Source organism: Hesperophylax consimilis, chromosome 29, assembly GCF_061612785.1.
Source record: "Hesperophylax consimilis isolate HC1 chromosome 29, BYU_Hcon_1.0, whole genome shotgun sequence".
Lineage (NCBI taxonomy): Eukaryota > Metazoa > Arthropoda > Insecta > Trichoptera > Limnephilidae > Hesperophylax > Hesperophylax consimilis.
The window spans coordinates 18,884,543-18,897,667 of record NC_142864.1 but is presented as its reverse complement, the minus strand read 5'-3'; the positions used below and the strand labels follow the sequence as shown (position 1 = coordinate 18,897,667).

General features: G+C 37.2%; 1 protein-coding gene across 1 annotated transcript in view; it reads left to right on the top strand.

Moving 5' to 3' along the window:
- Positions 1–13,125, top strand: part of LOC149409951 (uncharacterized) — a 33,188-nt gene that overhangs the window by 17,553 nt on the left and 2,510 nt on the right. Inside the window, exons 5-15 of the mRNA XM_089649370.1 lie at positions 97–168; positions 1,785–1,944; positions 4,551–4,645; positions 5,532–5,707; positions 6,254–6,311; positions 6,879–7,034; positions 7,116–7,222; positions 7,830–7,988; positions 9,961–10,123; positions 11,519–11,694; positions 12,767–12,915. Of these exons, the coding sequence (XP_089505496.1) occupies positions 97–168; positions 1,785–1,944; positions 4,551–4,645; positions 5,532–5,707; positions 6,254–6,311; positions 6,879–7,034; positions 7,116–7,222; positions 7,830–7,988; positions 9,961–10,123; positions 11,519–11,694; positions 12,767–12,915 (1,471 nt within the window). The remainder of the gene's footprint in view (positions 1–96; positions 169–1,784; positions 1,945–4,550; positions 4,646–5,531; positions 5,708–6,253; positions 6,312–6,878; positions 7,035–7,115; positions 7,223–7,829; positions 7,989–9,960; positions 10,124–11,518; positions 11,695–12,766; positions 12,916–13,125) is intronic.

The window sequence follows — 13,125 nt, the reverse complement described above, 5'->3', positions numbered from 1 at the left end:
GGTGCCCAACGTGGGGCTGTTATGAAAAATTTGTTATAATTGCTATCATATCTTTTCCTAAAGTTGTTATTACAACATTGTTTGCTTTGTTAACAGAAAGACCAAAGAAGCACCAAATGATCATCTGTGAAAGTCACCCTAAGGAGCTGCCCCCAGATGTAGTCAGGGGTAAGATTATACCTATATCATATTTATCTCTATTTGTACCTCCTGCTACTCCTCCCAAAAATTTAATTTCAGCTACTTTCTCTATAATAAATAAATGTTCCCAAACAGATAAAGTGTTCACAGACTTTAGCAAAGCATTCTATAAGGTCATATAAAATCTCAACTAAAAAAATAATTTATATTAATTATATTAATTTGAGTTTTTCAGTAGAGTTCCACAAGGTTCTCAATTGGGACCTGTATTATTTTTCACATTTATCAATGATATTGTAACAATATTTAAAGGAGTAACAACATTTGACGGCCGGCATAGTCCAGTGGTAACGCATTGGACTGCCATTCCGAAGGTCGCGGGTTCGAACCCGGCGTGCGCAAATAAATTTTATTTGATTAATTTGTGTTATTTCACAATTAATTAATTAAAATAATATATAGTATATTTGCGGCACGTTCCAGAGTGGAAGATACTACCAGTATCGCCCTGGTGTAAGACCACCATTCAGAATTGAAACGTTGCTCCAAATGGCTTTAGCCGTGTTTAGTGACTAGATCTGAATAGCCAGATACTTCCCCACCTTCCTCTTTCCCTTCCCCACTTACCTTCAGCCTCACAACATCCCCCAATTGGGGATGCCATAGTCTCACTGGCTCCAGACGGGAGCAGTTGGGACTCTTGTGAGGTATTCACTATAAAAAAAAAAAAAATTTAAAGGAGTATACATAATCTGTTTGCCGATGACCTTAACACTTTTAAAACCTACATCAATGGTTGTGAAATTTGTTGTATGATTAATTTTGTTCCTCTCTTATTTTTTAATATTATACATTCATATTTCTATACATCAATGTTATTCACAGTTGTATTATGCAAAAGCCACAAGGGCGTAAATAAATAAATAAAATAAAATAATATATTAGTTTACCAAAAAAATAATAATTAAAATAATATATTTTCAATAATTAGAAATTGGTATTTATTTCGGATTAATGCTGTATATGTAATTCCTGCCATTTTAAATTTATTTATTTTATTTAAATGCCCAGAGGGCTTTTACAATACAGTTTATCTCTATTGAGAAATTCCAATTTTAAGCATGTAAAAATGACATTAATAATGCACAAGAGTTAACGAAACACAGGAAAAAGAATAAATAAGTTAATTATTGAAAACTATATTAGCGATTCCCAAACGAAAATCTGAAACACAAAAATCAGAAAAAGATACGGACACATCTAGGACCGATGTGAGTCCTTTAGTTTCAAATTTTCGTTTAGGAATCGCTAATATTGTCTTCAATAATTAAATTTTACATTTTGAGGTGTTACTCATTAAGTTATTCAAAAATAAAACACATAAATAATTATATAAAATCTTCTGCCACCATTAACCAAGTAAACGCCAATATTAATAATTATAATTAATAAAATAATAATGGGTAAAATTATAGTTGACAATAGTTTATTATATGTACATAGAAATAGCTTGTAAGTAGCAATACACCTTTACAGCAGTTGATTTTTCGTTTATAAAACATGAAATTAAACAGGGCCAATAAGACTACCTTGCGGTACACCACTATTTTTTTGTTTATAATAATTGTAATTAATTGTTATAGCTTCAGAAAAGCCAGATCTGGGTCTGGAGGAGCTGGCCTCGCTGGACGTGAAGTCTCGCTTCCAGATGTTCGAGCAGGGCCCCCAAGAGCCCGAGCTGAAGCCTCTGGAGCACCCCCTATCCCGGGACAAGAGCTCCACCCTACTGTCCAAGCTGGCCAAGTAAGTCACCTTTACAGATTATATAGGTGAGCACTAGTTTTTTTAACATTAGCTCCACAGAGTAGGCTAGATGCTGTGTGAATGATCTTTTTAAGAAAAGGAAGGAGAGGAGAACAGTTATAAGGGGTGGGTAGTAATCTAGGGTCAGCGTGTCCAAAAGTTAATGGGTCAAGAGAGACCTGCTGGAGAGGTCAAAAGGTCTCCTTCAGCCATTGTTTCCCGATCCGGTCTGCCATGCAGTGGGTGGGCAAATGTGTCCACCGCTACGACCTAGACAAACCTCACCCCATGAACCCGGGCACCCCTGCTTAATCGCCAAACGTAGCCAACATCTTCGGGTGACCTATGGCAGAGGTGTTGGTAATCCAATAAATGGCTACCGCGGGTTAAGCAATATATGGGCGGCAGTAACCATACCTCAATATTATAAAGTTTACATAATTTCAGGAAGAGCTGGCTAATAGGTATTAGAAACAAGGGATGGGCCATGAACTTAGCTAAAATTAGAATGAAACTGTGTATACAAAAGTGTCACCAAAATCGATTACCCTCATTACTGCTGCTCGAATCTACGCACAGTGGCGCCCTGCCTTTTTTCTACCTACACATCGAACGAATAACTTTGGTTTGCGGTTTGGTTGTACTCAGCGATAGTTTGCACGCTTCCATACCATATATCTCTTTGTTTCTATTTTCTATGAACTGGCCTCACCGGATGTTAAGTCTTTCTTTCACATGTCGCTACTGACCGTGTACTTGTACCAAATGTTACGTGCCGTCCCTTTCCCGCAGCATTAGACCATAAAGTGTAACACGTGCCAAAGTAAATTTATTTGAATGGTTGATGAATTCTCTGAGATGTTTCTTTCTAGATCAAAGGTGTTAATTTGCAAACAAATAAACAAACTATCTGACAGACTCAACACACTTTAAAATCTTTTAATATGTTTTTAACTTTGAAACAGACCAGATGTTTACATTCACAATATCTCACAGTTCTAATTCAGTACTCTCATTTATTACTAACTTTCTGACCATCTTTTCATCCACTAAACCAGGGGTCCCCAACCCCGTGCCCGCGGGCGCCATGGCGCCAACGATTCGTATGTGCCCGCCACTATTCGACAGTGAAATAATTTTTTCATCAACATTAATTAAAAATGTGAATTATTTTTATTTATTTGTTAGAGTTTTAATTTTTTTGAGTGCCTAGGTTTATTAAATACGTTCGTATGTTTGCGATATTTTATGTATGAGTGGTTCATTTGCTGACAGTACTTGTCACAACCTGTCTAGCGGTGAGCCAGACTGCACTCTTCACGCTAGCCTGGAACGTAGAATTCTATTTGCACATCACTCCTTGTACACGTAGAAAACCCGAAGTGAACGATCGCCACGAACTGAGCCAATGAACGCCGAAGGCGTCAAAACACATGGCACACGACTCTGACAGCTCTGTCTGACAGTGAAAGCAATAAGCATGGTCCTGACAGTCAAACTGACAGTAGTCACGAACTTGTACCGTCCTGATCGGTTCGGCGATCATCGGCTCACTTCGGGTTTTCGGCGTGTACAAGGAGTGATGTGCAAATAGCATTCCCCGCCTGGAACCGTGTTGTTGTCATTCTGATTGTGATTGCTGCCCCGAGTTTGTCGATTAAAAATAGGTGGTGACCGCCACCCTACCGATATTTTAGAATGTGCTCTAGAGTACAAAAATGTTGGGAACCCCTGCACTAAACACTGCACTTGCTACCCCGGCGAAAGACAACTGTTCAGAATCAAGACGTAGCTTGAAATGGCTGAAACCATTGTGATCAGATCTGATAGCCAGGTACTTTCACACCTTCATCTACCTCATCTCTTTCCCTTATTCATGCCCTTCAGCCTTACAACACACCATACGTTGAGAGCAGTTGAGACTCTTGCGCGGTAATCACATAAAAAAAATTGGTGGTGCAATAGCTAGTGTACAATGTAGACCGGTCAGTGGCTGAGTTGGCATCGCGTCTGTTTCCCACCCAGTCTTCGTGAGTTCAATTCCTCAGCTGGCTAAATCCTCCATCATGACACAAACAACGTTTTCCGCTTACTGAGATGGTACTCGTGGATTTTCAAATATTTTCAGGTTCGTAATCCAGGAATATTTTTAAAATAGCTATCACGGGACAGCTGGTAGATTTGAAACATCAAAGTTTATTTTTATTGGAGGAAGTGAAAATGAAAATTAAAAAATCTTTTTATTTTTGATTATAAAACAATCCTCTTATTATTATTAAAAGATACACAAGGAAATAATATATTACAAATTAAAAATTCAACATCATTTCAGAATAGATCCATTGCCAATTTTAGTGAAAATAGAAGCAAATATACCGCACAGAGGTTTGGGAGCCGGGCGGAAAGAGCCGAGTAATTACAAGGCTGGCCGAATGAAGCATCGTTCCGTGCAAGAGCGTCATTTGGCCACGCTTGGTATGCAAGAGTCGATTAAACCCCCCCAGGCGCGCCAAAAGTTGTTTTACTTCAAACATGTTTGAGAAGAAGACCAAGAATCTTAAATTAGCCTAATTGCTTTATGAATCTTATTTTTTTAATTTTTACAGGTTCAAATCAAAGGGAATGGATATCGGAGTGACGGATGAATATCTCAATGGAATCCCCATCGAGCCCAGCTCTAGTGAAGGCGAAGACAATGATGGTAAGCCACAAGTTCTTCATCTTTGGTCGTGGCCTCTTTGCTGAAGATCGTAACCCCGCTCTAATAGTTGAATCAGGCTCCTTTACTCCTCACGTTACTGCCCCTTTGACACTTGGTCTGTCCAACGCATTTGTGATCTTTTTATCCTTATCCCATCTTCCACTGTCTTTTGGTTCGAGTCCCAAAATATCTTTGGATACACTGTAGGCAGATAGTTGATAGTTTATTGTGTTCTATACGATCTGTGGGCATTCGGGCTTTAGGCACATTGTGCCAACTTCCATGTTTCACGCTTTTACCGTGACAGTAGACCAATCTCTCCATGAAGTTCAGCAGGGTTGTCATTGAGTATTTGGGCTGTCTCCTGGTTCTACAACATGGTGTTCAATTCCTCACATATATCTTCTTCGCATTTCCTACAGCTTTTGATGCTTTCTACTCCCAACAATTGAGGTGGTAGTATCCTGATAATAATTCTAATAGCTCCTTCAGCATGTTTTCATCAATGTTGGACAGTTGCCTGGTTCTTTGGATTAATCTCATTGCTGGGTTTCTTCCATTCCAATGTAGATTTAACAGATGGCTCTGGTTCATCCAATGGTCCTTCTTTCCTTTTCCTTATCTTTTCCCCTACTTATTTAATACAATTATTCATGCTCAGATTAAGGTTATCCTGTTGTTGTCATCTCTCCGTGGGCAATACTGTATTCCATCACTACTAGTTTGCAGTCCTTCCAGTGCCATTTAAACTATCTGGCTATCGGAGCATATGCTAATATTGTTCTTTTACCCAATGCCCACATTCTCCTGTACTTACTCACAGACCATAATGGCTTTCACCTCACAAAGAGACAATATTAAAAAGTGTGTTATTTTAATTTTGCAGAAGATGGTGATGCAACTCTCCGCAAGTCCTACAAGCGCACGGCGCATCGCGAGCAACCTGTCTCTTTCTGCAACATGTCCGAGATTGTGGGGAAGTTCGAGTCAGGCGACGTCGTCAAGGACAGGAACAGTGAGAGGAAGCAGGAGATACAATCCATCAGGAGCAGGCTGTTCATGGTGAGTTAGATCTTCCTTTTCTTTGTAAACATACTTTGAAGTCAGATGCTGAGGTTATCTAGCTAGGAGACACTTGATTCAGCATAGATTTGCCTCCGGGGAAGAGATTCTATTGTTTGAATATGTTAACATTCACACAATTAAGAATCCTTTAAGCCCCATTTGAGTATCATATATGCAAAGCGATTGGGACTGCACCGAATGAGGCTTATTAAGATCCACGACTTCCGAGGGAGAGAGAACCCTGGAAATTTAATTTTTGGGTTCACGAAAGGTGCTTAGTTTGCCACTTCTCTTCAGGAGTGTCCTGATGCAATTGAGTTAGGCTAACCCAACCTGTCTGAGATAGTGGGAAAGTTAGAATTAGGAGAAGTCACCTAGGATAGGAACAATGATGCATCAGATACAGACACAAAAAGGAATCATAAGATACAGTCCATCATGAGCAGGATATTCGTTATGAGTTAGTTTGGTCAACCAGAGATTGGGGAAGGCACACAAAATGCTTTAAATTACTCTTGTTTAATAAAAAAAAAATTCTTTCAGGGAAAACAAGCTAAGATCAAGGAAATGTACCAGCAGTCTGTGGCTCAAAGTGAACAGAGTAAGAATCTTATAATTTTCTTTCTTAATTTTACAATATATATTTATATTTCAACGCTGATATGATATTGATGTCAACCCAAACGGGTTTTATTATGATGACTAATCTTCTCACACATGTAAATTCGATCTGTGCATATAAATAATACGCCACTTGCTTATATCATAATGCGAATTGTTTAATTTATCTTGCTGTCCCAGTAGTCCTCAAAACTGCGATCCTAATTGCGTCCTAAATATTTAACGGTCATCTGCGATAAGCTGGACATTTCAATATCTGATAAAAATGTCATCATTTCTAAACAAAATAAAGTATATGGTAAATATCAATAATTCTCAATTAAAACATGAAACAGCTTCTTCTGTTTCATATTTTCGAGACACTCCACTCCACTCTACAGACACTAGATTATGAGTTCGTGTCTTTTTATTTTCTGTGTCTTCTTCTGTTTCAAATTTTCATTGAGAATTATTTTCATTAGTAAAAATAAATAGTGTTGGTCCTAACCGTGGCCCCTGGGGCACACCACTATTTAAATTTTCATGACGTTTAATATACCCTTCCCAGGCGTTACATCGGCGGAGAAGATCGCCAAGGAGATGTCCCAGGACACGGAAAAGGCAAGTTCGCTGAAGGAGAAGTTTGAGAACGGCAAGATCTTCAGGGACGACGATGGCCAGTCCAAATCCAGAGATATCCACGATGAGGGACTCTTCAGCGCTGGTAAGTTAATTACAAATACATACTATAATAGCTTTCAATTCCTAGATTTCCAACATTTATTCAGAATTTTTTCTATTTTAGGAATCAGCAAACAGTCAAGGTCCATATTCGAGGAGATTGACGCTAACATAATGAACGCCGGACCTGTCACGCCAACGAAGAATGTTGAACCCAAACGCAAAGAAAAGGTAGGAACTGTTTGAATGTGTTCTGTCTGTAAATGAAATGTCCGAGGAAATATAAAGACGATGGGACAAATAGGGCTCAGACACCTACTTAAGGAGTTGAATACCATGTTGTGGAATCAGGAGACATGTCCAAAGATTAAATGACGATCCTAGTAAAATGTACCAACTTACTTCAATAGCATTGTGTCGGACATCAGGAACTTATACCTAAAATTTTAGAATTGGTGTTATACACACATCCTACAGCTTTTACAAAGCTAAATTACTCCCATGACCGTGAGTATTATGCAACTGATATTTGAGGCTATGATGCATCTTAAAGTATGTTATATTTTCCTCTATTGTATGCATTCCTGAGTAGAGGTTAGAATAATTACCCCTATTGACGCGTGGATTCGCCGAACAACTGTACACTTTTAACTCAATAATAAGGGTGCGTTTCATCTCGTAGTCAGTTGTTCGCTAACTTTACAAGTTACTGTTTCAACACGAACCCTTACCCAAGGATCTTGAAGAAGAAGTCCAATAATATTAACTAGTTGTTTCTACAAACCTAACTTCTTACGATATTGAAATTGATGATAACTGACTTTTCATTTCTTCTTAGCCCTTCATCCCCAAAGACGTGGTGCGCTCGGCAGACCGCGTGGACGACGTGAAGATCGAGACCAGCGACATCTCCAACAAGTTCAAGTTCTTCGAGACCTACACCCCGCGTGAGGAGAAGAAACAGTTCCGCATGACTCCGCCCAGGTCCACAGATAAGGTCAGTCTTATGTCATCTCAGACACAGAAATAATGATTAGTTTTTCCTCAATCAACACTCCACAAATTATGGATACCATTCACCAATGCCCAGAATGGCAAGACATGTCAACTCAAGTCAGGACCTTGAATTTTTGATGTAAGCCTAAATGATTTTTATCAGTCATAATGTAAGTAATATTTTGTATTGATATGGCAGAAGTTGTGAACTCCATCAAAACCTTGTTCCTGTCTTCACGTGACATTATCTTTATTGTTTTTGTATCCAATTTTTGTCATAGCATCTTTATTGTAACATTTCTCCTTATATTAACTTTGTGTAATATCTAATGTCTTAATTGGACTTGGTCCGTTAGTAAATAAATCTTACCGAATCTTCATCTCAATTAGTTCATAGATTAATAAGAACTCAATTATTTATTTATTTATTTGTTAAGACATACACAGTACAATAAGATACAGTTAGATATTTTTAGTTATTACATAGTTCTGTTGTAGTACCTATTACGCATGTCCATAAAATATCATTACGTAATTTCGCCTGAGATTGTTATAAAAGGAAGGAAGTGTGTGGATAGATAATAATAAATGAATTGAAAACAATAATTTTAATAAGCTCACGAATTGTAATTGACTGTTAATACATAGAAGTTTTGAAAAATTATGCGAAAATATTTTTGAAATATGTCATGCTAAGAAATTTAATAAGTTATTTTTATATAAATTTGTATGTTAGAAAGGAATCATGAAAGATGTCTAAATGTAGTAATTTTTCGTATTGGGTGTATGTTGTGATTGCACGAGTAATTACTGAGTTTTTTTTTTTTTTTTTTTTTTGTTTTTGGGGTGTTATGCCGTGTTGCGCATGTGTCCACATCTTCGGATCTACCGGATCTGCCCTGATGATGGACACTGCAACGCTGTCCGAAACGTCGGCTAAAGAAGGAGTTAGTGCAACACGGCATAACACCCCAAAAAAAAACAACAAAAATGCTTTTGGCCGTGAGAATCTAAAAACTTACCTGATTAATTACTGAGTTGTTTGCTGCATTGGTATTGTTGGCTTCAATATGAAAAAGTGTAGCGTGCCTGGTACGCCTCGTTGGAACATTTAAACCAATGACGGATAGCAATTCGGGATTATCTATTTTATTATTTAGTAGATTATGTAGAAGCAACAGGTCTGACAATGTGCGTCTTTTTTGTAAAGTTAACATATTATTTGTAGTTTTGTTGTATTTCTTGAGTAAATGTTTCGAAAATTTATTCTGTATACTTTCTACTAAATCTATGTATACCTTATATTAAGGATTCGATATTGTGGAAGCATACTCCAGTGGACTTCTGTCCAATGAACAAAACAAAATTTTCAGAGTCTTAGCACTTTTGAAAACTTTGCATATTCTTAATAAGAAACTTAGCATTCTGTAGGATTTTGAAATAATGTGTTCAATTTGCTTGTCAAAAATTAATTTGCTATCTAAGTAAACACCTAGATCTTTACACATAGACATAGGTTGTAAAGGTTTGTTATTCAAGTTGTATGGATAGATGAATTTGTTTTTATTTCTAGTAAATGTAATCGAGTGACACTTAGATATGTTTAAGGACAATAAAAATTAGTTAATTAATAAACCCCAATTAGTTAATTAATAACAACTCAATTATTAAATAATAAAAACTCAATTAGTCAATCAATTATATCTCAATTAGTTATTTAATTAAATCTCATTAGTTAGAAATTTAAAAAATGTTATTTTGAGATTGTTAAAAATAACGGAATGTACTCAGGTGGAAAAAGCTCAATTGGTAGAGACATCTGTCTAGGTAAGACTAAAGGATTTAGGTTCGAGTCCCAGCTGCAAATGTTATTTTAGTGTCTGCTCGTTCAATATTTTCATTGAGAGTTGTTGAAATTATCTTCATCAAAGATATACATAATTATAATGACTATTTGTTTATCCTGACTATAGCGCGACTCCCCTGAGCTGGAGGTGTACCGAGACCCGTGCATCGTACGCGAAGAGGACGATACGGGACTGGACTCCACCATCGCTCAGGAGCGCCACACGGCCTCTCGGATGATCTCCGTCTTCAAGCAGATGGAAGAGGAGTCACAGAAGGAAGTCAACAAGGGTTAGTCTCTGTATTGTATCACAAAGATAGTTCTTCAAATGAAACTCAGAGAATACACAAAACACTGTATTATTTTAATGATGTAATTGTGATGAAATTGGAAATACAGCCAGAAGGCCAATGTTCATATTCTTTGACGGTGGGAATCTTTATCAGAGCTTGACCTTGAGAAGTTATTACACTAAACGCATCAATTTCGGCTGTCGGTGTGTCGATTTGAATTTTTATTCCTGCGTAGTGCGTAAAATTATTCAAAGTTGAATCTGATATTGAAGCACAAATCATATCAGAAAGCAGGCAGGTACCATAATAATTAAAATTAATAATTCTTTACTTGAAATGTGTATTTGTTTCGTTTAAAAGTTTGACAGATGCTTAGATTAATTAATGGAATGAAGCTACATTATTGAGATAGTGCGCGTAATTTCACTGAACTATTTATTTATTGTTTTTGTGTTTAATTCGTAGAACTCCATTTAATTTTTTTATAAATTTAATTTAGATTAAATTTGATAATATTATTATTAAGTTCTGCAAGTGTTTTAGTTTTTTATTATTGTGACAGCTGTTTCGGCTTACAAGGCCATTTTCAAACTGTGGTTAGTCCACATTGAGACAACGTTTTTATACTATTTCAAATGTAAATTTTGAAGGTGCATACATTGATTTATTACTGGTTACACCGATGACATGATCTATTGTTGGTTAAACCAATCTATGTTTTCCCCTCAGTAAATGGTAATGGGTTCTTAATTATTTACTAATGACTTTATTGCTATGAATTAATTATAATTCTAATTATAATTCACTGAACTATCTTTAGCGGGTCGTTCACGTTCATATAGCTATTTCATTACTACATACATATTTTCTTTAATCGCTATCTTTTCCATAAGCAATGCTACATTTTTTGTTAGATTAGAATGAATGTAATAATACACACATCTGCTCTGATGATGGGCACTGTAACATTGTCCGAAACGTTGGCTAAAGACGGAGTTAGCGCAACACGGCATAACACCCCAAAAAAAAATAGCAAAAATATAATAATCTGTTTGTTATTTTAAGATGTCATCGGATAATGTTGTAATTTTTTGAGTTTACTAACATTTGAAAAGTAAATTTCTTCTTTGAAAGGCAATGAATGATCCTGAGGCGAATATTTTTTTTTATAAATACAATTATAATATTCCGTGATTTTTCATGGGTTGGCGCTTATGTAACATAATCCTGTAGTTCTCTGTAATATCGGTAGCTCTGAATTAATGCTACTAGTGCCATCTGTGTTTAGCACACCTAAACAATATCAAATATACACTGTCTATAGAGCAATTCCCTGGAACTGGATTTTATTGTTACATTTAAACATCTCTAATCTATCTTATCTATGTCCAGGTCCCAAGCCGCTGAAGTGTTTCACTCCGCCTCCACCTGGTGCAGACTACCACGCACCCTCCTCTTCAGACGGGGAACAGGACTACTCCAGCGGATCCGAGTACTCCGACGAGAGTCAGGGCGAGGAGGTGGAACAACACCGGCGGTACAGCAATGAAGACGAGGTGCTCAAGCAGGTAAACCAATATTTGAATAACAACTTTGGCCTGCAAATACGAGAGCAGAAAACAAGAGCTCGATATTGGCGACGCGACAACCATTCAGAAGAATGAATTTTAGAATCAGACTCCTCTATATAAAATAGAATCACTCCATAATGGCTATATCATGGTGGGCATTTTCACCATTACGTTAAAGGTTAAAGTCCATGTTTGCATTTTTTTTTTCTTTTATTTCTGGCTTTCACCCTTCAAGGGTGTTCTTGGCCATCATTTAAAATTATGGAGAAACGAAAGGTGAATTTAGATATTAATTTTATTTAAATAGGCAAATTTCAAAATTAAAATGAAAATTGGAGTCAAGTTCAGACAAGAGATGAGATGTTGAATGGAGGGGAGGCAATTTTAGATAAGGCTTCAATGTAAAATGAATGAATGTACAATCTGGGGAGTCAACGACGTGAATTTTAAAAAGGTGGGAAGGAACGGAACAATGTCCGATCCTCATTCGAATGAGTGAAGAAACTTCTTTTTTGGAAAAAATGGGGAAATTGCTGAAACCACGGTTTTGATGGGATAGTCCTTTGTATTGAGGCATAGCAGGCTCCCTTGGATTGACTAGCAATATGCCAATACTGTGCCCAATCATTGCGGGATCTATCTTTGATGTTGGAAGAAATGTCAGATAGGGTAATGTGGTTTACGAGGGTAACAACAGGGTTGGACGCTCCTTGTTTTGTCAAGGCATCCGCAATTGCATTTTGAGCGTTCATTTTGGAAGTATACAGTTGTTAAATATGCGCATTTGGAGTGGTTGGGGTATCTTTCTGAACTAACTAACCATTATGCCTTTCCCGCAGGGATAGACAAAGAGAATGGACCGCCAAACAACTCGGTCTTGGCACATACTTCTTGCTTCACATCATCTCATACATCTTGTTATTCTATTGACTCTTGACATGGTCCGACTCAAGTATTTGGTTCACTTGATCATGCCATGTCTTCCACAGGCCTCTCCGACTTCTTCTACAATTCATTCGATTTTTATTCTTCTTTATATGTTATTAATGCCTATAAATTCCACCTGCAGGCACAAGCTGCTGCAAGGGCCAAGAACCTGCGCAGCCGTTTCGAGAACTGGGCCGACCATGAGCCTAAAGTATCGCAGTCATCCTCCGTTATCTTCGAGCATCAGTCCAACACCGGAGAAGATGAGTCCCAGATCGAGTCCGCCAAGAGGTTTGATAAACCTTAATATATGTGTTCTTAAAGACTATTTTAGCAAATCACAGATTATAATTACAAAATCTAATTTTATTTCAAATCCTTCGTTGAACTCCAATATTGGTGTCATAGAATCTAGTCCAAGCTACAATGTCTAATGTTGATAGACAGCTGCCTGTCGTCAAGCAGTGAATTCTATAAATCATCATTTTGTTAGACATTTGG